Source organism: Takifugu flavidus, chromosome 1 (assembly GCF_003711565.1).
Source record: "Takifugu flavidus isolate HTHZ2018 chromosome 1, ASM371156v2, whole genome shotgun sequence".
Lineage (NCBI taxonomy): Eukaryota > Metazoa > Chordata > Actinopteri > Tetraodontiformes > Tetraodontidae > Takifugu > Takifugu flavidus.
This window is the reverse complement of record NC_079520.1, coordinates 6,133,217-6,157,064: the sequence shown is the minus strand read 5'-3', so window position 1 is coordinate 6,157,064 and position 23,848 is coordinate 6,133,217. Positions and strand designations below refer to the sequence as shown.

The window sequence follows — 23,848 nt, the reverse complement described above, 5'->3', positions numbered from 1 at the left end:
GGAAGTAACCAGTCAGCAGAGGTTTCTAGGAACATGTTTACATATGTCTTCATTTCAGGGACAAATAGCATTAATAAACAGTTATTTAGTTACTAAAACTTCATTTGTGCTTATCCATTGATCAATTTGATCCCATTTGTAAAAAAGCTTGTTTGTTGTTCAGCTTTATAGTCACAGAAAAGAGAAAAAAATACTTTAAAAAGATGCTCATTAACAGTTATTATTGTTATGATGGTCTCACTGCGCAGCCATAGTTTTCAGATAAGATGCAAGACAAACTCCTAACATACCCACAACCAGACACACACACCTTTGTATTTCTGGCTTACATAGACATAATGGTTTCTCCAGCTCTCTACACTAACACTGACTCTAACCCTAACCCGAATCCAACACTAACCTCAGCCTTAAAACCTTGTGAGTGCCCAGCAAAATGGCCTCACTTTGCTTGCAAAATGAGTATTGTATGTTGCAAGTACAAGACCGAACACACACACACACACACACACACACACACACACACCACACACACACACACACACACACACACACACACACACACACTGTGTGTATATATATATATATATATATATATATATATAACTGATAGAGTCATACCGGCTCGGACGTCGCCCGGGTCAACAAGGTCCACGTCAGGGGTCGGGGAACCAGGGCAAAATTATGTCAAATTGGCTACTGGAACAAGGCATTCATGGAGCTGGGCATGAAGTCATGAAGTCCTGGAGGAACTCAACTACCTCCCTGCCAAGGCTAACACACAAAGTACCAGACGAATCTCTACTGGAGGACATGAACACGGCACTGTCAACCATCTCTACCACTACCATCACTGAGACCAATCAGCTGATGTATGCAGCGGCAACGGTAATCCTACAGATGCTTGTCTATAAGATGAAGAGCATGAATAGCCATAGGGAGCAAATGGCCCCATGGAGGAGAAGGCTGGAGGCAAAAATCATGGCAACACGGAGAGAAGTCAGCCTCCTAACAGAGCTGAGTAGAGGCGTGAATCCTAGGACAGAGCGGCCCAAGAATTACAACAAACTGTCCATACCTGAGGCACTGGAGACTGCTAAGCAAAGGCTCACAGCCCTGGCTACCTGACTAAAGAGGTACACAAGAGAAGTAGAGGAAAGGAGAATAAACAGGGTGTTCTCCACCAACCCGGCAAAGGTCTACTCTCAATGGCAGGGCAACAAGATGACAACAGACCCCCCCCCAGGGCTGAGACTGAACAATACTGGAAGAGTATCTGGGAGAAAGAGGCAACGCACAACACTACTGCCCAATGGCTGCAAGACCTACAGACTGAACACAGCCAACTCCCAGAACAAGACCCAGTAGTCATCACCTTAGCAGACATCCAAACAAGAGTGTCCAAAATGAAGAGCTGGACAGCACCAGGGCCCGATAAGATCCACGCCTACTGGCTTAAGAAGCTGACTGCACTCCATGAACGCCTGGCAGCACAGATGAACCAGCTGCTAACAACAGGGGACCACCCAGAGTGGCTAACCCAAGGCCGGACAGTCCTCATAATGAAGGACCCCCAGAAAGGGCAGAATACCGTCCAACTACCGGCCCATAACCTGCCTCAGCACCACATGGAAGCTCCTATCAGGCATCATAGCGGCTAAGATCAGCAGGCACATGGATCAACACATGAGCAGAGCACAGAAATGCATAGGGAACAACACCAGAGGTGCCAAGCACCAGCTACTGGTCGACAGGGCAATTGCCCAGAACTGTAGGTCGCGACACACCAACCTGTGCACCGCCTGGATTGATTACAAGAAAGCCTATGACTCAATGCTGCACACATGGATACTAGAGTGCCTGAAGCTGTATAACATCAACAGGACACTAAGAGAGTTCATCCAGAACTCCATGAAGCTGTGGAAGACGACTCTGGAGGCCAACTCAAAGCCAATTGCGCGGGTGAGCATCAGCTGTGGCATATTTCAAGGAGATGCCCTGTCCCCCCTGCTGTTCTGCATAGGCCTAAACCCCCTTAGCCAGATAGCAACATAAGGAAGAAGGAACACGAGAAGCTGGAGAAGTACCAAGGGCTGAAGGAGGAGATGGAGAGAATGTGAGGAATGAAGGCAACAGTGGTCCTAGTAGTGATTGGGACACTAGGGGCAGTAACACCCAAGCTGAGTAGATGGCTCCAACAGATACCAGGAACCACACCAGAGATCTCTGTCCAGAAGAGCGCAGTCCTAGGAACAGCTAAGAACCTGCGCAGAACCCTCAGACTCCCAGGCCTCTGGTAGAGGACCCGAGTCTGAAGGAAGGAGGCACCGCCCAGGAGGGCAAGGAAGAGATTTTATATATATATAATGAAAGGCTTTAAACAGTGATCAAAGCTAGAGAAACTGCTGCTTCAAGTTAAAATTTAGAAATTTTAAAAATACAGCTGCAGAGTAAATGTGTGTTACTTTCCTTTAAGCTGCAGCATCGTTTCACTGCTAAATATTTGATCTTCTTCATGATCTCTTTTACAACAACCTGTCCTCCTGACTGCTGTAGGCGTGATGTGATTGCTTTATTTTCTGTAGCAGAAGAGTCAAATAAGCACTAAACATCTTTTTCCATGGGAACTTTAACAGAGCCTGAAGCACAAGAGCAAATTCCCAGTTTTACAAAGATAGTAGATAACCAGCTTTTGTGGTACTTGTGCCATTCCCTACAATGAAAGTGAGTCTCTGTTGAACTCTCTCCATAGTCCTTCCCCCAGGAAAGGTTCAGGTCTTTATTGCATAACAGCATTGTTGTTGTTGGCATTGAAATGAATGCAGGTAGCTGAGAGGACTAAATACTGCATCCAGATATAAAGATGTGGCAGAATCCTGAGGGGAATGGTTGTTTAAACACAGTCTCTTTAGTATTTTCTTTAAATTTTCACATTCTTTTCACCCATCTAAACAATCAAAAATTGCTCTTTTTACTAAATAATTGTCTAGCGATGGAAAAGTGCAACTAATGAATCCTCCTCAGAGAGTTGTTTCCAATGGCGCTGAGATTTATTTAGTCTTCTGGGGCTGCTTTGTGCATTTCTTTATCTGGGAGATCTCTCAGTTTTAGGGATTAATAGCATGATGATTAATATGATGCACACTTAGAGATGCATTATTCATTATTTTTTAATTCGGCATTTGCAATTAGAGTCCAATCAAGCTCTGATAACTCCTTCATTACCCCCTCCTCCTGCGTGAAAAGGTTTTTTGCTGTCTTCATCTTACTTCATGCTTGAAGTCCTGCTCTTGGGCCCATTAACATGTCTGTTTATGGAGTGTGTGCATGTACGTGTGCATGTGTCTTTCTGTGTGTGTGCGTGTGCGTGCGTGCGTGTTCCTGTACAAGTGACACAGTGGGGACCAGGACATGCATTTCAGAAACAAAGTCAAGGTGAAGATTTGGATCTAAGGTTCAGATCAGGGTTGGGGTTAGGGTTAGGAGCTGGAGAATACATTACATCCTAATAGAGATAGAGCTATGGGGATGTGTGTGAGGGAGAGGGGCAGGAAATGTGAACAGCGAGCCACTTTTTATAAAAAAGCAACATAGTGTACAAAAACACAGTACTATACAAACACAATTACATGTTATGGTTCTAATATTAATGCTTATTTGTTTAACCAGTACTCCGTTTATAAAAGAACAGTGCTCAGTGGAGGAGTGGGATTGTGTGCCTGCATCAGTTATGCAGTTAGGGTGTTGGCTGTTGATTTAATACTCACCTAATTCATTATTCAGTGGGATTATTTTCTACAATGGATGTATTTCCTGCCTCAATAACACCAGTAATGGCTCCCAGATGACTCAAGAGTGCCACGCAGTTACCGTCTTCACATATTCATATATATATGTGTGTGTGTGTGTGTGTGTGTGTGTGTGTGTATATATATATGTATGTGTGTGAGTGTGAGTGTGTGTGTCATACATGTGAGACCTTATACATTTCAACAATAAAACTAAATAATTCTGGATTGACTTTAACTGTTTCTGACAGTGTTATTATAGAACCAGAGGCTCTTTTTTAGATTTAGCTTGAGATATTGGGACCTGATTTCGATGTTTTCTTCTTCCATCTTCATTGGGTATTTTAAGCGGCGGAGTAATTTGATTTTACATTTGGCCTACATAGTCCACATAACCCTCAAACGCCCTAAATCTAATCACAACAAATCAAATTTATGGCTTTCAAGGCTGTGTCTGAGAGTGAAAACAATGTCACGTAACAGAAGATGCCTTGAATATTAACAGTTCTTTATTATATCAAACAATAAAAGTTGTGCTATAAGCATTTTTTTCACCACATAAATAGCCCACACAGCGCTGGAACTACCGGTACTGAATATGGTCATGTTTATGTACAAAAGTGTTTATGAGAGTAACCTTGAGGTATCATAATCCTTCAGAAATGTTCTTGACTGTATCTTCTATTACACAAATTCCTGTGGTGTTTCATCCTGAACACAGTCCAGGCATTAATTGATGCCAATATCTTGGTAGGAAACATGATGTATCTATCTTTTTTTCATCAAGACAAGATGAGAGAAGCAATTATGATTGTTTTCAGCATCTTTGACTGTTGCCACCGCGACAACCACAGCAAAGAAGCAACAGGTGAGGAGTCGCAGACGTGACTGCTGGTAGCGCGTCTCCATCAACATTCAGATTCCAACAGAGCGACTTGATTTCATGAATTACTGAACATCAAAACTCACTTTTTAGAAAGCTGTAATTGCCACTGCAGCCTGTTTTCTATAGAAGGACTTGGGATAATGATGATGCTCATCTGCCCAGACACCAAAAACAAAAGCCTTTAAATCACATTGAAAATACAAGCACACCGTAAATTTGCAACATATTTTTGCCTTTTTTTCTGGAACGCGGGTTGTTTTTAAACATGTGCTCCACTTAACTAGAGTGGCTCCTGTTAGAAAAATGGGGAGTAGCCCTCGGCGGCCGCCCGGATTGTGGTTGAGAAAACCTGAAATGCATCCAAGACAATTTTGCAATGCTCCAGACAAAATGTCCTTTTCGGTCCCGCAGGCATACGTTATCCGCATGTGACAGCAGCGGTTATGTAAGTTTGCTCGCCGGCAGCAGGGGGAGACAAAAGATGAACCCCGCGGGTCCTGATCAAACTTTTTCTTTCCGAAACTTTGCTGCGCTAACTTGCAACAATTAATAGCAGTGTCAGTTTATCCATAAATAATGTCACACGCTGACAGAACCCATTTCATTTAAACAAATGTGCCAGTGTCTTATTAGTGACTGCAGATAATTCTGAGTGTTTTATTAATAATGTTTTCTAGAATACAGATTCTGTAGGTCCATCCTCATCAGAATGCCACTTATCAGCAGGCCTCAGCGGGGGAATTTAAATTAAAGGCCAAAACTCTGTTTCTGTAATCACAGCAGGATTACAGAAATTAAAAAAAACAACAAACTGCGACAAATATAATGTGGATGGGCGCACGTGGACGGATGCACGTGTGCACCAGTGCAATAGGAAAAGACTGCAGGGTGGTTGGGTGTGGGTAGAAGGAAGAAAGGCTGGAGAAAAAAAAAAGAGAAAGATAAATCAGAATTTACCTGACACAAAGGATCCATTAATACAGCTCTGGCCATTTCTCACGCAGTCTGACAGCATCACAGGCCTGGATGATGAAAGTAGTGGGGGAGAGTTACCTGCAGGTCTTCAAATGTTTTCCCTTTTTGTGTCTCAAGCACTGATTCCCATTTGCGTCACAGTAGGTATATGAGTCTTATTACCTGTTCGATCATAATCAAAACAGTTATGGGTCTATTATCTAGTGTTTGGACGCAGTTGTGGGTCAAATCAATGCAAACTTTGTGGTAACACTATCCTGTGTTGGACATCCCAGGTACAGTCATCTCAGGCACGGCAGTGTCCCGATTTTGTCTCCAGCTGCGAGATGGCAAACTTCCAATCTACAGGAAATGTTGACAGCAGCTGGAAATCTGACGCATTTTGACTGTGCGGTCCTCTCACAGGTGGAGGGAGAAGGCAGCATTCAGATGTGGCGCCGTCACGCAGCTACAAAGTCAATCAAACGCTGCAGCTTTTTTTAATCACAGTGAAGTGGCAGGTCACAGAGACATTCCAGACACGTACCTGACCTTCAGGAATGTCCACAGTGCCCTCTACTGGAGACAGGGAGACCCACAAGCACGCCTCAACCTGGCTGAAGACAAAAAAGACTCCAGCTCAGAACAGTTTTCATCATTAATAAATGAACAAAAGTATATTGCTGCCTGTAGTGTCACACGCCACTGGTGCAGGGTGGGCTGAAGGGGTGAATGTTGTGGAGAACTGTGAATATTTCAAGAGGAAAAAATGATTCATTCAATAGGGGATATTCCATCAAAAGGAAAATGTCTCAGCAGCCAATTCTGCTTGCTTATAGTGTCTGCAAAGATGCTAATGGGAAAGAATTGTTGGCAGGTATTGAATGTTTGAAGGTTGTTGAATGCTAAGCCTCAACTGCTTTAATGTGGTTAAAATCCACGTGTGGGTTTAATATACTCGCATGTGCTTTATCAAAGGTTTGGGCAGAATCTGTGATCGTTCCAGTTAAGTAACCAGCTGACTGATCAGAATGGAAGGTGATGTTTGCAGGAACATGTGATGAGACGTGATAAGTCCATTTTGATGCAGGAGGTGTCTGACACAGCATATAGCAGAATCTCACAGCTCCAGTTCGTGCTTTCATCTTAGATGTACAGGAAATGCTAAATTACAATTTTATGGTAATGATGCAGTCACACCGTGCTTCTTCATTATGGGTGTGAGAGCCCCGCCGTCCTCCATGCAACCACAGTCCTGCTGTGCCAGGCTGATGAATATGGCCGAGGAGTCATTTGGACCATCTAACCTGCTGCATAAATCAAGGAGCTCTTATGCCCCACATTTCCCAGGCTTCCCTCATCTCCTTGGCCATTTTGTTCTCCAGCAAATCATTACTGGTTACTCAAGAAAATGATCATATTCCCATATCAGCCTCATCAAATGGACATTCCCCCCACCTACAGAGTTCAGTAGAAGTCTTCTAGAACGTTTGTTATACACTTTCATGTTTGTTTGCTTTTCACACAAATTAAATGAAATTTAGACTCGATGAGAAAATTTGCAGTCAAAACGCACGATATTAACATATTTTGTTGTGCTACCATGTTAGCTACTGCTAGCCGCATGTATTCATGTTCAGCGCAGTACGAATGTTTTTTGTTACTCAGTTTCACTAAATTGTATCTTCAAACACACTGAAATGATTAGAAACGAACAACTGGGTTATTTACGAGGTCTCACGCTGTATATTTACCATTGTTCTGTTGACGTTTCTTGTTTCTGAACAAACAAACGAAGCCGGCTGGAACCTGCGACGTCACTGACCGACCATTCCCCTAATTATCAATTAAACATCCTAATAGCACGACACATTTTAACTTTACCTTCATCGACAGCAACAAAACTACATTTACATATTAGTAGAAAGGAAAGCGATAATGTATAGGAGATATCCTAGATGTCTTTGACTTTAATTGCATTGATATTGATTGCTAACAAATCAGTGACGCTTTCAAAATTGTTGAAATTATTTACCTAGATTTAAGCACCTTTTACCCTAATATTTGTGTTTTTGCTGCAAAAAAATCCTGTTACAAAACAAATTTTTAGTTTAAAAGTTTTTAGTTTTTTCCCTAAACCATTCATTCAGAAAATATACATCTTGCCAAACATCCAAGAAACAATGCTAGAGAAAATTTCCCTAAACTCACAAAAAAAAACTAATTGCATTTTCATTTTAAACCATCTTGCATTCGATGTATTAATTTATTCCGTGATTAACTAATTACTGGAGTATTTTTGGACCCCTAATCAAGATATGAATTGATCTTGAGGGGATTAAATACAGTGCGTTTAAAGTTCCATGCGATTTTTGGACTTATAGTACAATGAAAGAACATGTCCACAGCCTCTTTTTTGTTTATTTGTCTGGTAAGAAAAAATACAATGCCCAAGGACAGAGACAGGTTTTGTCTGACTGAGACTGAGACAACTGTAGCTGCTGGGGACAGCATAGATTTTAATATTACTGCCTCAGTCCCACTGTATTGCAGATGAATTCTGAATAAACTGACAGGTTCCTTTACAGTGTCTTTGTGATTAATGTTGTGCCGTTTTCAAATCTTTGACGCAGCTTCAAACACAAAGGGCTGATGTAATCAAGGGCCAGATCCAATGTTGAAACAGAAACCTTCCCACAATCCTGTGCGGACAGCACAAATCGGATCAGAACGGATCAGTCCATCTTCATTCCTGATGCGTTCCTGCAGTAAAGGAGGCGTAATAACGCAGATTTGGAGGCGATTATGTCTTCATCAGCCGCCAGATCTTTGTGATGTTCTTCTGGTTGCTGCAGTAACTGCAGCCTTGCGTCACTCGTGCTCCTGGGGTCACTGTGAGGTTCTGCTTGCTTTACGGGAAGCTCAGACTTTGTTGGCCGTGCTGCTGCGTCAGTTCCAGTTCACTCAAAGTCTTCTGTGTGTGATGGACGGGAAGTCTCTGTCGACTCGTTGAGATCCCCAAGGGGCCGATGGAGCCGGCGACACTCTGCACATGAACTGTAAAGTGTAACAGACACACTGCCCAGTTTCTAATAACAACTATGAAATGTCCTCTGTGATTAATTAGTGAAATGTGCAGTTTTTCCACTGGTTGACAGTCCCTGTGTTCTTTTTAACAACATTTTTTTCCCCGTTAAAGCAGAGAGAAACACCAGGAAACATCCATAACCTTTTTATTTCTCTCATTTTATTTTTTACCTTGGCTTCAATTAATGGTAAGCCCAGAGACACGTGCGCTAGAATGAAGCCTGACATCAATCCTGTTTGTTTAATTTCAGTCGAAGATAACCAGCGGCGGCTTTGATTTGTTTTGCTTTCCAATAAAGTCACGTCCATTTATAATCAAGATCACCAGCCGGCAAATTTGCACAAATTGAATTTTCACGTTGCATCAGGGTGAAGTTCAGACTTTGTCACAATCAGGGCAGAAAGTGGAGAGGGGAAGGATAAAATGCAAATCTCTCACACAAAACCGGTGAAACTCTGATATGGTGCTTTGAATAAATATCCCATTATTACAATAAACAATTAACTCGTTGACTAAACTCAGATCATTTGCCTGTTTTTCTGGGAACTTACACACTCCAGTGGGTCGTTCTCGCCAACTTGTTTTGTTGCTCGGCTCCAGTTCAGAGGTGATGTTACATGGACAACAACTTCTTGAGTGCTTTCAGACTTGAAGTCCCTCCGGACGGTCAGACACATGAACATGCTGCTGGTTTGGCTCTTCTGAGGAAAACAGTGAAACATCGGGTGCCACCGTTTAAAGAAGGGTCATTGTTTTTTAATGATGAAGGCATCAAAGAGGAGCCACCAGTGTTTTCTGTTGGCGACTGTGTCACAGAGGCAGCAGAATAAGATGGAATTTTAAAATCAAATAGACGCTTTGATCTAATCAGAAGATTTCCCCTCCCTTTTTTAAAATAAATAAATAAATAAATAAATAATTGGAGATTGAGGCTACTATAGATGTGCTGTGATGATCTTCCTGAATCTGACGCCTCCTGACAGCATATAAAGTAGTTTAAAGGAGCTCCTGCAGCCGCAATGCAGAAAGAACATTCATCCACAAGCAACATGCATTATACATTTTTTTTTTTTTTTTTTTCTTGTTTTAATTTTTTTTTTCGATTGCTTGATCCTGCAAAGCAAATTACACCAATTGTTTTTGCAATTGTGGTATTTTAACACATCGAATCACATTTAGTAACATACAAAACAAATAAATAAAACCTGCAGGAAATCTCTGGGTTTCAGCTATAGTTCTTGTTAAATCCTGGGAGTTGGAGCCGGAGGAGAGCAGCAGGTTCATGAACGTTCAAAGGTGGAACTAAAGCCTTGGCTCAGAGGCTCAACTGCGCTGAACCTTCATGACAGTCTCCAAGCACCGACACAGAGTCCACACTCAAAATCAGATGGAAGGTGCCACCATGTCAACCACTGTGTGTTTAATGATGCTGGGTGGGCTTTTCTACAGTGTCAGTCATAACTGTTGAGCTAATAAGTGCTATCTTTGTAGCTTACAAAACATTGAGTTTGGGCTCAGCAGAGGTTTTAGAAGCATTATTACTATATTTTGAGTCTAAAAATGTGCCATGATTTATTAAAACACTACAAGTGCAATAAAAACCTTCAGATTCATGCTTTAAGACACATTTGCCAGTGTGCTGGTGCTTTATCAAAGTCAGAGAAAGAAAAAAAAAACTTGACGGTACACTTCGGGAAGAATTCAGCTGAGTGAACAAAAACAGCACTTTTAACGCCTCACGGGGGAAGTTGGAGAGGCAGCTGATGCTATTTAATGTTTCAAAGCACAGTTTAGTAAAACATTAGCATTCACTAGCACTGCAGTGTGCTCCAATTTTCTTTTATCTGACGGATTTGAGCAGCGTGAGATGTCAGCTCCTGGTGTCAGGCTCAATGACCTCATTAGTCTGCCTGAACCTGAGTGACTGGACATCAAAATTGGACAATAGATAAGTGTGAACACACGAGGCCTCGCTAGTTAAACCTGTTAACAGCAGAACGCTGGAGAGATCCTAAACACTGGTGGAGAAACAGTTGTCCTCACGCTTCATGTCCAAAAAGCTGTCCTGACCACATTTGCCACAGAAAGTCTGTGTAAGCCCTGCAAACATTTGAACTGCTTCACATCGTGGGGACATGAGCACATTATTCTGAACTGGGATCAGTCTCTGCAAACATTTCTGCCCAGGCTTTTAATCCAGGCAATGTTAGCTTCCCAGTTAGACAGGCTGATCCACTGTGTGGTTTTAACTGCACGTGCGGCGCTGGTGAAAGACACAATCAATCTCTGATATTGACTAGATCTCCCTGAGGCGTCCTGCAGGACGGAGGGTGTGGAACACTTTCCAACAATAAAGCCTTTGTAATGTCAGAAGAGACGCAGCCAGTCTGAAAGTTTTAATGGTACGCTGGCTACAACCACTGCAGCCTTTTTCCTGCACAGAAGCTTAGCAGCCGGTTTAGCTTAAAAAAGAAAAAGAAAAAAGAAGGGTGCTAAGATCGGAGGCAGAGCCTGAAGGTCTCTCACACACATGCTCAGTACATTTCCCATCATGCTGCAGTGTGATTAACAACAAACGGTGTGATCAAAAACTCTTTTAATTCAAATTATGCTCATGACTATTATCCCAACCTAGAACAAAAAAAAACAACTCAGAAGTGTTGCAAATAAATATTTTTTTTAAAACAACAGAAAGCCAACACAGTAGCTAAAACTTTAAGTCGACGCACTCTTTTGATTTATTATTCTTTCTTCCAGCGACACACAAAGTGCTATTCTTCCTCCTCCAGCCCGCTAACTATACTACCCACAGAGAAGCAGAGGGGAGGGAACGACCAATCTTTTAGCGTGTGGTGTTTGCTAAATATTGGCATTTAGACAAGCTCCAACCCCACTGTGAGCACTTTCCTGAAAATATTTGCAAGTCTCGCCACTCTGCTGCGAGAGTCTATTTAATCTGGTGTATTTTAGCACCGACCTCCACGTGAATACTGTGGACTTGAGTATTCCCCTCAGAATCTGCGCCTTTTATTTGAGGGCCCTTTTGATTATAATGGAAAAATGACTGCAGTGATGAGCGTTCAAGGGCTTTAAAAATAAATGTTAATGTGATGTTTTCATTAAGGTGGAACTGTTCTTTCTGTGATTACAATGCACAAAGTATCTGCTGTTGCTCCTCACATTCCCTGCCCCCCCCACCACCTAAGTACACAATTTAATAACCCAACATTACTTGATTACGACGCGAGTCTCTTCGGGAGAGGGTTAATTTCTGAGGCCAGCTCTGGAGCTTAATCAGAGCACTCTGCAAATAATCTTGAGCTGGCGTCTGGTGATTTTTACTTCTCCTCCACCACAAAGTTTCAGCTCTAACAAAGGTGTCCTTGACAAACAGGTCGTCCTATTATTATTTCATACTATATTACATCCAGCCAATTATCAGACAGTGCTCTCCGCATTAATTTTACAGCTCAGTAACGTTAATACAAAACAATATAAACCTCTGGCACTTCTCAAGGTGAATCAACGTGTTATTAGCATCTCCCCGATGTTGCCGTCACCTGGTGATGGATGGAGGCTTGAGGGCAAACATAAAAATAAAAATCTCTCATTTAAATCACTCCATGAATGTCCCGTATCTTCACTTCTGACACCTTATATACAGTAACTCAGAGCCGGTGCTGGTGGCTCTCTTCGTTTGGCGATTGGTACGTGGACGGCGGCGCGGCGGCGAACTAGAGTATGATTTGGTTTTTGAAGCCTCGGTTGAGGTCTTTGTGTGGAAGGACGATTGAGTTGAGAATTACCACCTCGGACGGGATGTTGACGTTGCAACCTGGGGGAACACAAAAAAACACATGGCTGTGTTTGGCAGGTGATGTGCTGTACATTTCAATTACTTTAATCTGCCCGTTCCCTCCCTGACCCTTCACCAATCAATAAATCCTCATCAAAACAAGCAAAAATGAATGAGCGGTTGGCTCTCATATACCGAGGATGGTGATCGAGGGTGTGAGTTTTCCGTCTCTGAAGAGGGTCTCGCTGTTGATTTTTGCGTACGGGTCATTGGGGTTCGGGTCACTCGGGGTTCCCTCCACTCTGGCCCACTTTCCGATGGTGCTGTCCCAACCCACGATGCTGTTCAAAACACAGGAATGATCCTGGAAAAACATTGGCAGGGCAGATAAAGAGGCAGTAAACATAGTTATGGATTTATATACAGGTCTGATATGAAGTTTGGACAAATCAGATTAAAACGGGTCGGGTTTATTCAGAAGCGACGCTCGTCAAACAAATTGTCTTTGTAGGCCAAATGAAAATGAAAATCAATAAGTCATCCCAACCCAAACCCTGTTTGGAGACATCCAGTGGCCACAGAAGAAGTGTGATGAAATTATTTTGGCCTCCGAATCATTAAAAATAACATTTTCTGGGAGGCAATGAGATTCCTGGCCCAACAGAACCGATTCAAGATAACATCCATTGAGGTCTGATGAAGTGCGTGATAACACTACTAATGAATCCTTCATGTCACTGGCAGCAAATGACTGAACAGATACACTGAGACATGAGCTGGTCTGCCTGTTCCTGTCTGGTCTCACCTGTAGAGTAGCACCGTGGAGGATAATGGACTCTCGCACTCTGACCCCAGCACCAATGGTCACACCAGTCCCGATGGACACATTGGGACCCAACTGAAATAAGGCAGAGCAAATAGATACTTTCATTTTCCAGTAGAGGGAAGTCTATCATCTGTATCCATGAATCAATGATGCGTACCACAGCCGTGGGATCGATGTTGGCCGTAGGATGAATGTAGACGTTACCTAAAAATAAAAGAGTTTAGCATCTGGTAAAAAGAGCAAAGCTCCTTAAGCAAAACGACACTAACCACATATTTTTGGGCCTCCCTCCTCATTTGTGGCCAGTCTCTCTGCGTGACTTGTGTGGTACTGGTTGAGATACAGCCGACTGGCATAAATGGCAGAGCTGAGAAGAAGATAAAGTCGCACATTCACGTACGGATGAATGTCGGGTGGAGATTTACGTGGCTTCAACGCCACAGCTCATGTGTTCGGTGGGAAAACGAATTCTGGGTGGCTGTACATCGCAGGACTTTGTAATTTCACAGTTTGTTCCCCATGTCAGACCGGCATCAAATCCTGGTTTATATTTGTTTTTGGTTCCCAGGCTCTGGGTCACCCGTGTGCCGAAAAAACCCCCCCCAAATTTCCCATCCTGTGGGGTTTGACAGCATTTACGATGATGTGCACTCACCCCGCTGATTTAATCTGGCTCCAGAAGCTGAGGGTTTTATAGACATAGAGTTTCCCCTGTCCTGCCAGGGCAGTGAAAACGTCCTGCTCCAGCCTGATGGCCTCCGCTCGGTGCCAACCGTTGCTCGGCTCCTCCCTGCAAAAGACAAATCAGACGTTTATGACAAAGAATTATGAACCCAGACCGGGGTTCTCTCTTACTAAATTAAAATCTTGTGCAGAAAGTTTTAAAGAAAGCCAACAGAAGGTTAAACAGAACATAATTAAAGTTATTGCTGTCACTACCTCCACCCATATTTTAAAGAAGCTGTCAAAAAAAAAAATATATCAGGAAAATTCCCAGAAGAAGGTGCCTGAAAGTGCCTGAAGTGAATAGATGGATGGTTCCTGTGTACAGCGCTGAGTCTAAAGGGGCTTGAGGTTAGTAACAGACTCTTTTGAACGATTGGAGCCTTCACCTTGATGACCTGATAACCTGAAATATAGGTCTGCAGATGTTGTGTGATAGTTGGAACGTTTCTAAAATAATCACTATGAACCTTCCAAACTTGGTGGCATCAGCCCCTGAAACGCCTGTATAAAAGCCAAAAAAGGAAATGAAAAGGAATTATCACATGTATGCCTGATAATACTGGGAAAGTGATGTGAGTGAGGTCAATTAAAATTCATGGTTGATACTAACCAACTTTGACCAAAGCTGATTACCTACTTGTGATTGAAAACTTATGTGGAAGAGCCTACGTACTCCATACTAATCAGGGTTTCTGGCACGGTACATTGTGAGAGCCCTGAGATGAAACAGAGCGTTAAATATTGATTAAAAGAATATATTAAAGCACTGCGCCCATAATCAGAGCTTTACCAAAAGGAAGGTTGCAGTTTGAGGCGAGGGAGTCCCGCAGGGATTGTGCAAGAACCCCTCCCGCTGCCGGCTTTGATGAGCTCCACAATTCCGCTGATTCAGTAGCTTGCTAGATTTAAGCGCATCTGATGTTAGCAGGTGAATTGTTTGACCTTTCACAACAGTTTTCGAGTACCCCCTGGGTGCAGCCGTTGGATCCGTGAGTGAGACCGCAGCGATTGTTTGGAAGCACAAACAGCGAACTATTACAGAATTCTAAAAAAGTGAGCGCGGTGCGGAGTAGCATCCTAACCGACACGGGGAGGTCAGTGAAGCTCTGCTTCAGAGACCACTGTGAACTCCAGGAACTATCCGACACTCACACAGACAAGAGAACAACTGAACTACCTTTCTAGAACACTGAACCCATCCTCACACTCTTCAGTTTTCACTTATTGACGTAAGCGTACCGATAGTCCCAAGCAAATTTCTGACTGTTTCCTTCTCATTTTTGTATTTTACTCATGTACGTGTTCGTGGGGGTCCATTACCTGGTACCTAAAATGTGTCACACCGTGTAAAACAGAAAAGGAGTGGAAAAAGGATCCTTTAAAACTGAGCCAGAACTCTTATCCGCTGAGTTAAAAAGCTTCTGGAGCGGGGGTTCTCTACCTGTGCACAGGTTTACAGTCTTTCTACAACTACATGTTTGCAAGCAATTGCACAAGGTGTATCTACTCATCCAACATCCCAATCAGTAAACAAGCTTTGTCTCAAGGTTAATTAAGAATGTTTGCCATTTCTTTCACCAGCAAAGGCTCACGGATTGCTCCAGCATCTTTTTAAAAGCCAAATTTAAAAAAAAAAAAAAGCATCAGTAGAGAAAGAAATTGTGCTGTTTGCAGAACCTGTGGATGCACAATGTGGCAAAAACTGACAGGCAACACATCACACCATACACTGAGTGCTCTAGAACTACACCGTGCAGCTCAAATGCACTAACTTACCCATCGAATGGATAACTGATGATTGTGTAAGGAAACAGAAATCATGGAGTAGAGGGGGGGGGGGGGGAACAAATGAAGACAGCCAAATCAAATTAAAACATGGTATTTACATGCATTTCCAAGCACAGATCCCAACCCACAAAACAAAAAAAAGCTGTAACTCACAGCAACATGTCCTGCTGGTTCTTCTGGAAAACAGCGCCGATGTGCTGAAAGATGTCCGGGGTGAAGAGGTAGATGCCGCAGTTGATGATGTCACTCACAAACGTGCTCGGCTTTTCCACATAATGCAGGACCTTAAAAAAGACAGGAAGTTAAACGGATCATGAGTTTGAGTGAAAACAAGCAGTTTTTCCATCGGCCTTTCAATACCTCGTGTGTTTCCTCGTTTTCAACGATACAGCCATAATTCATGGATTGTTTTCTGTTGGACTGAAAAGACAAAATAGTTAACTGTAAGCTGGGCTACCAACACTCTGGCATAAAACAAAACCTATTTTGCTACGTTTGAGGATCCAGTAGACCACAAGAATAAATAATAAACTCTCACTGTTGTCCCAAGGATGACAAAACTGTTTGGTTCTCCGTGGTCTTTCTGGAATCTGAGCATATCTGTGAGCGGGAATGCTGAGCAGACATCAGCATTCATAATGAAGAATGCCTCGGGACCCCCAGCCACAATCTGGTCCCTGAAGTGATAAATGCCCCCTGCGGTGCCCAGAGCCGAATACTCCTGCAGGTATCTGCAGAAGAACGCACACAACTAAGGTTTGGGAATCAAAAGTGAGGATCAAAACGCCAGAATATATTGATGGAGGTGTCATTTAAATAAATCATGATTACAATATCAACATTAAATGGTGCTTAGGTGGAAAACACTACAGTTTACCTGATGGAAATTTTAAACTCTTGCTGCACATTTAGGAGGAATTTGTTCAGTTCTTCATTTGGTTGGTAAAAGCCAACGAGCAAAATCTCCTTCATATTTGGTACCTTGTAAAACAAAGGTTTAGATTCATCTGTGTAAGTTTTTTATTTAATATTATTTAATTAACGGAAGAACCAGATTCAGACAATTTTACAAGGCAGGCAAAGCAAGGCCAAAACTAACAGAAAACCCAGGGGAACAAGGAACTCGTTCTAGGAATAAAATGACCATCTTACAAGTCACATAATCAAAGTCTTGTAAAGCAAATAAATTATAAAGCATTTTTATGATCGGGCTAGATTAGTTGCTCGTGCAGTGCAGAAATACAGATGCAGTAAATCACCTTGACACACGCTTCGATGTGGTGCTGCAGCATTGGCACCCCGGCTACAGGAAACAAGGGTTTGGGAACTTCGAACGAGAGCGGCCTGAATCTTGTTCCTGCACAACAATATGAGGATTAGGAGTATTACTTATATTCCCTAAAATGTATGCTCTTGACTTTAGTAAAAGCAGCAGGTGATTTTTTCCCCCAACAGAACCCATCTAAGCAAGCAAAACCCACAGTAAAGCTTCCTTGTTTTTAGTTTAATCTGATCATATGGATGGTTTTAATAGTCACCACACGACCCACGAATTGTCCCATGAAACGTTTATTTGGTTTTAAATTGTAATCTCATTCAATTGAAAGCACTTGTTTCAATGAAAGGAGAAAATAATCCAGTGACTGCAAATTAGTCTAAAACTATTACAGGACTCCACGATCTAGTTATCGCTTAAATAATGTCATTTAGTTCGCAAGAATATAAGCCTGCACATTCTAAAAGCGGCGCATCGCCTGTGTCGGCGCGGCTTCGTTAGGGCCACGTCAGTAGATGACCAGGCTCAGCTGTTCTCCTGCTAGCTTTAGCAGCCTAGCTTCGGTCTGACCAAACACAGCCTGGTGAGAAAACACAAAAAAGAAGCGTGCATTTCTTACCCTTCTGTGGGCCTCCGATTAAAATAACTGCCTTCAACATCTTGAGTAAGTTGCGAGTTGTCTACAATCTGGAAACAGTTTTCAGAATGCTGTTTACTCAACTCTTCCACAAACACTTCCGTGATTCACGTCCTGTTGACGTCATCGTCACACGCATAGCGTCATGACGTAGAACGATGAGTCCCTGCTGGACTCAAGGAATTATCTCGTTATTTAATATTTCTGGAAGTCTGCTTCCACTACAGACCATGTGCTATACATTCCATATACTCTATCTGCTATTCAAGTCCATAAATAGTGCTACTTATTTAAATTAGCACTTTTTTGGAACATTTGTATATAAGCACAGAACACTTGAAGAATTACAACAAAGTATCATTTCTTTCTCTTATTTTGGGGGTTATATTTGCATAAAAAACCTATTCTGGGCGACTATCTAGTTATTATTCATATTTACTGTAGCGGCACAGGGCAAAGCCTGAGTATGCTTTTACCTGCTTTTTCTGAGTATATTTTTTCCATTTATGGCTAAATTTTACAATAATTACATATTTAATAGTGCAAGGCTGCAGCTTAAAGGAGAATCACATTAGCTGCACAATAAGTGAGAAAATCTTTTAAACCAGCCAACTGTAATAAAAACTCATTTTATTAACTGTACTACGACGGGTCATGATGTCGACAGCAAATAAAGGAGTGGTGCACCTTTGATAAAACAGAATGGGACTATTATTCGCATTAACCTAGTGGATATGGCGAGGAAGTTAGTCTAGAGTTGCTCATTTCTACAATAAATGAACGTTTGACCCGCCATTTATTTGAAATTGTGTTTGAAGGTACATTTAAACGATTTAGTGACAGGTATTTAACTCACAAACCGGTGATAATCCAACAGGTTGCTTGTGCGCTGCTTTCTTATTTTCTTCTCAGTAAGTAGGTTATGCTCATATCTCTATGCAGCAATGGGGAAAAATAACCCAGCCATTTTAAACATTCAACAAGACAACAAATAAAACACAGTTCTAATGAAGCTCTTTACTTTTATTTTCACCTCATTAAAACATAACCTGAAGTAAAACCGTCTCCCACGTGAAACTCATGCAAATCAAATGCGAGACTGCATCAAATGAGGCAGGTTTTAGTGAGAGAATCCCCAGGAGAGGAGGTGTTGTGGTTGGAAGGGATCTGAAGAGCGCTCCCTTGTTTTCTAAAGAGATAAACTGTTCATCCTCAGCGCCACCTTCTCAAAGACATGACAAAAACAAGCCAGAGGACGTTTCACATGTGCACAGGCAGAAAAATGTTTATTATAGTATAGAATATATAGTACATAAATCCTTTCATCTCCTGGTATAAATAGCCCTGCAATGCATTAAAAAAAATCTGTTGGTGCACTTTTCTTATAAACACTCTCGGGTTTGTACCACAGCATCTCTATTTCCACAAGAGAAGGAAAAGTGAGTGATGATTCTTTAAACCGTATCTCCGTCTCTGTCCAATCTGTATGGCTGCTCAGTATGGCTATTCAACAACTGCCTTTGCATTCATCCATCACCTTGTTTCATATCTTTTGATGATTTTCTTTGGTTCTTCATTGATCAAATCAAAGTGCACATTGATTCCTATGCACAGTAAATGTATTGATGCCTTTAGCGGGTCAAAATGGGCAATTCTGCAAATGAATACAGAAATAATTCCATTTCTAATACAATGGGAGAACCCCGATGCAGATCCATTCATTACAGTTCACAGTAAGGGGGATTTGAGATATTGGAATTCGATTCTAGAGGAAAGAAATTAACCCATCCCATCCATCTTCCGCCGCTTATCCGGGGTTGGGTCGTGAGGGCAGCAGCCTAAGCAGAGAGGCCCAGACTTCCCTCTCCCCAGCTACTTCTTCCAGCTTGTCCGGGATGATCTCCAGGCGTTCCCAGACCAGTCAAGAGACATAGTCTCTCCAACGTGTCCTGGGTCTCCCCGGGGGGCCTCCTACTGGAGGGAAATGCCCTGAACACCTCACCTCAAAATGAACCAAACAATCAAAAAATAATACTTATATCAAAAATGTGTGGGTTTTTTTGGAAAGAAAAACAACACACTAAACAACCTGCATAACAATCCATTGGTTTTAAAGGCATGTGCCTTGAAAATGTACCTTTCAAAATAAAAGGGCTCCATAATGTTCAGAGTCGCAGTTTTCAATACAAGAATCTAAAGTACCGGTAGCACTACAAAAATCTACAATAAAGGTTATCTACTCTCTGTCACAGAAATTGGTTTTTCATAGCAAAGTTAGCACAGCACGTTGCAGAGGAGAGCGGGGCTCAAATATCCAGCAACACCTAATGCCACTGTGCAGAAACAGATGTAGGAGGTTCCCAGCTCTTCACATTGCGCTGATATTGCACCACAGTCCTCTAGAGCCGTCTCTTTCCAGCTGCACTATCTCCTTTTATAGTTGTCTTTCCGTTTCCGGACCTCTTCCAACACCCTCGCCCTGAACTGGGTCCAATCCTCGTCCTGGAACTGCTGGAGGCCCAGGGCCAGATGGAGCTCTGCAGAGTGGATGCGCAGGAAAGGATTGTACTGCTTCTCTTCCCCAATGGTGGAAGGACTCTGAAAACAGACCCACTGTCAAAACCACGGCTGAACTGAAATAAAGATGCGCACATCTTTCACTGGGCCTGTTTGGAGGTCTGGATAACAAACGATTCTTGTCAACTTCTGCAGCGTTTGTGCATCCCTGCGCTTATCAAACTTCATCTCAACGTCATCACTCACAGCTCTCAGAGGGAACCATTCATTCCCTCCACTAAGCCAATTTAAATAGTTGATGGATGTTCAGGTGGATGCATGTTGTTGTGTATGAATGTCCCACATCCAAACATGGAAACAGAATGAGAGACTGCTGACAACTGATGTGGCGCTGTAGACAAATCCATGTTACTATGAAATGAATGATGACATCCATTTATCTATTTCTGTTTCAGAATTCTGCTATTGTGTACGCTTGATCATTGTCATGGCTCAGCTAAGCACTGAAATTAAAAAGCTATTTCTTATTACAATGGTATCTAAACCACCAGAACTGATGTGATTTACAGATAATGTGCTCAAGGAAAATATGTTAACAATCCCTCCGTTCTGGTTCTGAGGTTTTATAGGAAAAACTTTTTGCATTATAAATAATTTCATATGATTACTTACAAAACTTTAATTACTGTACAGTAAACGATGCATAGGGCTCACTTTTATCACCAGTGGCCCCATTGGCTCAAACATAAAAACAGGATTGTTGCTGCTCACTTGGTTTAGTTCATTATTGAATGGACCTTATTCAGGACAGGTTCAGGAAAACCATGACACACACAAAACAGAAAATAAATAAACAAAAAAGGACACACTAATCACTGCCCACCCGCACTGTAGGCAGGTTCTGGACAACTGCTACCCAGCTTGACATTGTGAACAAAAGAAGCGGAACAAAGTGTCATTCTCACTGTGCACAACTTCTGGCCTCGCTGCAGCAGCACCCACTGATACTTGTTTTCCCTGACAGTGTTGTGGGGCTCGACCTCAGCAGCAAAGAGAAGGTTGTCCTCTGCATACTCGTGACCTGAGGGACAGCCAGCCAACAGACAGAAAACAATTACACCCATACCCATAGCAGCATTGGAAACATCCCCATTCACTCCTGAAAAACACCTTTATGTGTGTTCTTGCATAACTGTGGCTACAACACTACACACCAAATTACAAAGACCGAGCAGAGTTTCCTACCAGGCCACATGAGAGTGTCCTCGCTGAGGGAGGAGACTGTGTCTAGCGACGACAGCATGGTCGTGGCACTGCCTTCAAACATCCTCCCTGACAACAAAAGGAGCTTAGCATTACTGAAGCAAGTCTGACATGTCAAAACATTTCAGAAAGTACTGTAGGTACCCTCTGTAGAAAAACAACTCCGTATTTCAGAGTGTGAAAGCCATTTACTGCTGAAATAAAAGGCAAAGTTCATGACGGCACAGATCGGATGCACAAAGGAGCAACAGTTCAGAGCAACATCACTCCTATATGAATGTTTTTATTGTTTCGTAACCTACCACATCCTGAAAGGAACACCAGGTCACCAGAGAAGAGGCTGGAGGGGGATCCTATCGTGCTCCCATCCAGGAGGTAGATCATGTGACCCACCGTGTGTCCAGGAGTGAACAGAGACTTAAAGTGCATGCGGCCAAATATTATCGAGTCCCCGTGGGAGAGAGGGCTGGGAACAGAGAGGATATAAACTGTCAGAAGGACAAAGTGTGAGTTATTGAGTGTGTCGCATGGTACAATCATACATAAAGACCCTTTCAAATGAACTTGTCAGAATTATTAGTTTTATGGCATCAAACACACAGTGAGGGACAGGATTCAGTAGTTAAAGTGCATTTCTCTTTTGTAAAACACAGGTTTTGTCAAGCTGTGCTTCCTGCCAAGTGATCTAGGTGCACCACAAAATAAATTTGCGTTCAACTCTGCAGATGTGGTCTCACTGTGAGGGGCCGACAGCGGTGAGCAGAAAGTCTCCTCACTCTGCTCTTTGTACTGTGTGGGGCAGCACTTACTGTGTGAGGCCAGGAATGTTATCAGTTGCACTTCCATAAACTCTGCACGAGCTGTGAAGCCTTTTCAGCTCTTTATTTCCACCACTGTGATCCCTTCGGAAAACCACAATGACAGAAAAATGGTATTTGTTTTTGGTCTTTATCATGCAGGATTTTCAGTCCTTTTTACATATACAGTACAGAAGAACATTTTGTTTAATCAGACTTTTGTTGTCTATTACAAATTCTGGAATGGGAACCAAATAAAGCCTCATATTAAAATATAAATGTTTAAGGAGTACAACTTACCAGTGCTTGTGTGTACATAGTATAGCTTCTAAAACCACCCCCTCCTCCGTAATCACTGCCTAAATAACAAAAAGTGAAGATATCACATGAGCTGCAAGACAACCCAATTCAAAGCCATTGGCATTAGGTAGCTTTTTCGATTTTTGAAAGATCTAATTAAGAGACATTCACCTGAACTCTCTCAGGGTCTGCAGGGTCTACAACAACAGCTACACTTGAGGCTGTATCAATTACTAGATAGCTGTAGTTGTCAGACAGCACTGAGATGGGAATTATTTTAATACCTGGGAAGAGACAAACAAAACCATATAAAGTAGATGAAGATAATAGTGCCATTGTTATGTAATGATAAATATTTAAATTTTCTGGTTTGACAATACAATACCATCTACTGTCACTTTGATAGCAGTGATAATGCAGTTATGATTTAAGAAAAAACTAGTAGAAGCAGCAAATATCCAAAAACTAAAATGGTTTCAGCAGTAAGTCCAAAAAATTCACTAAGTAAATAAAAAAATAAATAAAAGCTGCAGACCATTCAACTTCAAGGGTTGAGCTGTGGAATGTCCAGCAGGGTAAAGTTCTCTGGCCTTTTTCATTTGTCTTTTGTAGTACATATAGCCCAGTCTCGTTTTGGTGTAGAGTGCATACCTAGAACACAGTTGAGACATTTAATCATCATTATAACTCATTATTAATAACACGAGCATCGTGTTTAGGTCTTGTTTACTACCGCCTATAATGGTTGTCACAATGCAAACTAGTAGCTCATAATTATGCTACATTTAATACAATGCATATTAGTGGTTTAATGTTAAAAAGAAAAACGTGTTTATCCTACTTGAAGGATAAAAGGAATAACTTTTCCACCTTGCATTTGAAACGTACAATTTCGGTAGGACTGTTGTGATAGCCTGCAGCAAGCTCTGCTAACAACAGTCACAACAAAGGTTTTGTTTAAAGAAAAGCCAAAAACTTACGCGATTCGAAACAATGGCTTCTCACTGCGTGCCATTATTTTACTCAATAATCTGCCGAACACTTGCCCCGAACGTCTGTACCGAACACATAAATATACGATGGATAAGAAGGATGCAGAGGCAGCTAATGTCACCATCCAGTCAGGAAGCGCCATAGCCGCTGGACGTAATGACGTCAGAGGACTTCGACATCCGGACGTCCCTTGAAAACGGAAGTGAAAAGAAAAAA

At 42.2% G+C, this 23,848-nt stretch overlaps 2 protein-coding genes and 1 long non-coding RNA gene across 5 annotated transcripts; all 3 read right to left on the bottom strand.

Annotated features, from left to right (window-relative positions):
- Window positions 1–5,027: 5,027 nt before the first annotated feature.
- On the bottom strand, window positions 5,028–7,716 carry LOC130540040 (uncharacterized). Of its 2 annotated transcripts, XR_008954292.1 has the most exons (5): window positions 7,380–7,716; window positions 6,584–6,770; window positions 6,173–6,238; window positions 5,629–5,693; window positions 5,028–5,439 (listed from the first exon to the last, which is right to left on the bottom strand). It is a non-coding gene; the product is annotated as an uncharacterized LOC130540040 (long non-coding RNA). The 2 variants fall into 2 exon arrangements; XR_008954297.1 differs by lacking the exons at window positions 5,028–5,439; window positions 5,629–5,693; window positions 6,584–6,770 and adding an exon at window positions 5,960–6,094 and having other exon boundaries at window positions 6,173–6,242.
- Window positions 7,717–11,292: 3,576 nt separating this feature from the next.
- Window positions 11,293–17,904, bottom strand: gmppaa (GDP-mannose pyrophosphorylase Aa). 2 transcript variants are annotated; one of them, XM_057040754.1, is made up of 13 exons: window positions 17,745–17,904; window positions 17,109–17,206; window positions 16,727–16,830; window positions 16,388–16,580; window positions 16,210–16,269; window positions 16,003–16,133; window positions 15,838–15,852; window positions 13,991–14,125; window positions 13,605–13,702; window positions 13,493–13,539; window positions 13,315–13,407; window positions 12,705–12,873; window positions 11,293–12,548 (listed from the first exon to the last, which is right to left on the bottom strand). In XM_057040754.1, exons 1-13 carry the CDS (start codon window positions 17,782–17,784, stop codon window positions 12,448–12,450), a joined length of 1,284 nt encoding a protein of 427 aa, XP_056896734.1. In that variant the 5' UTR covers window positions 17,785–17,904; the 3' UTR covers window positions 11,293–12,447. The 2 variants fall into 2 exon arrangements, with proteins under 2 accessions (XP_056896734.1, XP_056896744.1); XM_057040764.1 differs by lacking the exon at window positions 15,838–15,852.
- A 1,116-nt stretch (window positions 17,905–19,020) lies between these two features.
- On the bottom strand, window positions 19,021–23,799 carry pnkd (PNKD metallo-beta-lactamase domain containing). Its single transcript, XM_057044606.1, has 9 exons — window positions 23,620–23,799; window positions 23,175–23,290; window positions 22,811–22,923; window positions 22,640–22,698; window positions 22,352–22,444; window positions 21,845–22,008; window positions 21,525–21,611; window positions 21,245–21,360; window positions 19,021–20,360 (listed from the first exon to the last, which is right to left on the bottom strand). The coding sequence occupies exons 1-9, from the start codon at window positions 23,772–23,774 to the stop codon at window positions 20,187–20,189; spliced, it is 1,077 nt and encodes a 358-aa protein (XP_056900586.1). The 5' UTR covers window positions 23,775–23,799; the 3' UTR covers window positions 19,021–20,186.
- Window positions 23,800–23,848: the final 49 nt, after the last annotated feature.

Coding starts and splice junctions, on each gene's coding strand:
- gmppaa (XM_057040754.1), bottom strand. CDS start 17,784: ATGTTGAAGGCAGTTATTTTAATCGGAGGCCCACAGAAGG. Junction 16,831..17,108: donor ACATCGAAGCGTGTGTCAAG/GTGATTTACTGC, acceptor TTGTTTTACAAG/GTACCAAATATGAAGGAGAT. Junction 16,134..16,209: donor AAAACGAGGAAACACACGAG/GTATTGAAAGGC, acceptor GTCTTTTTTAAG/GTCCTGCATTATGTGGAAAA.
- pnkd (XM_057044606.1), bottom strand. CDS start 23,774: ATGGCGCTTCCTGACTGGATGGTGACATTAGCTGCCTCTGCATCCTTC. Junction 22,924..23,174: donor TCAACCCTTGAAGTTGAATG/GTCTGCAGCTTT, acceptor GTCTCTTCCCAG/GTATTAAAATAATTCCCATC. Junction 22,009..22,351: donor AACATTCCTGGCCTCACACA/GTAAGTGCTGCC, acceptor CTCTGTTCCCAG/CCCTCTCTCCCACGGGGACT.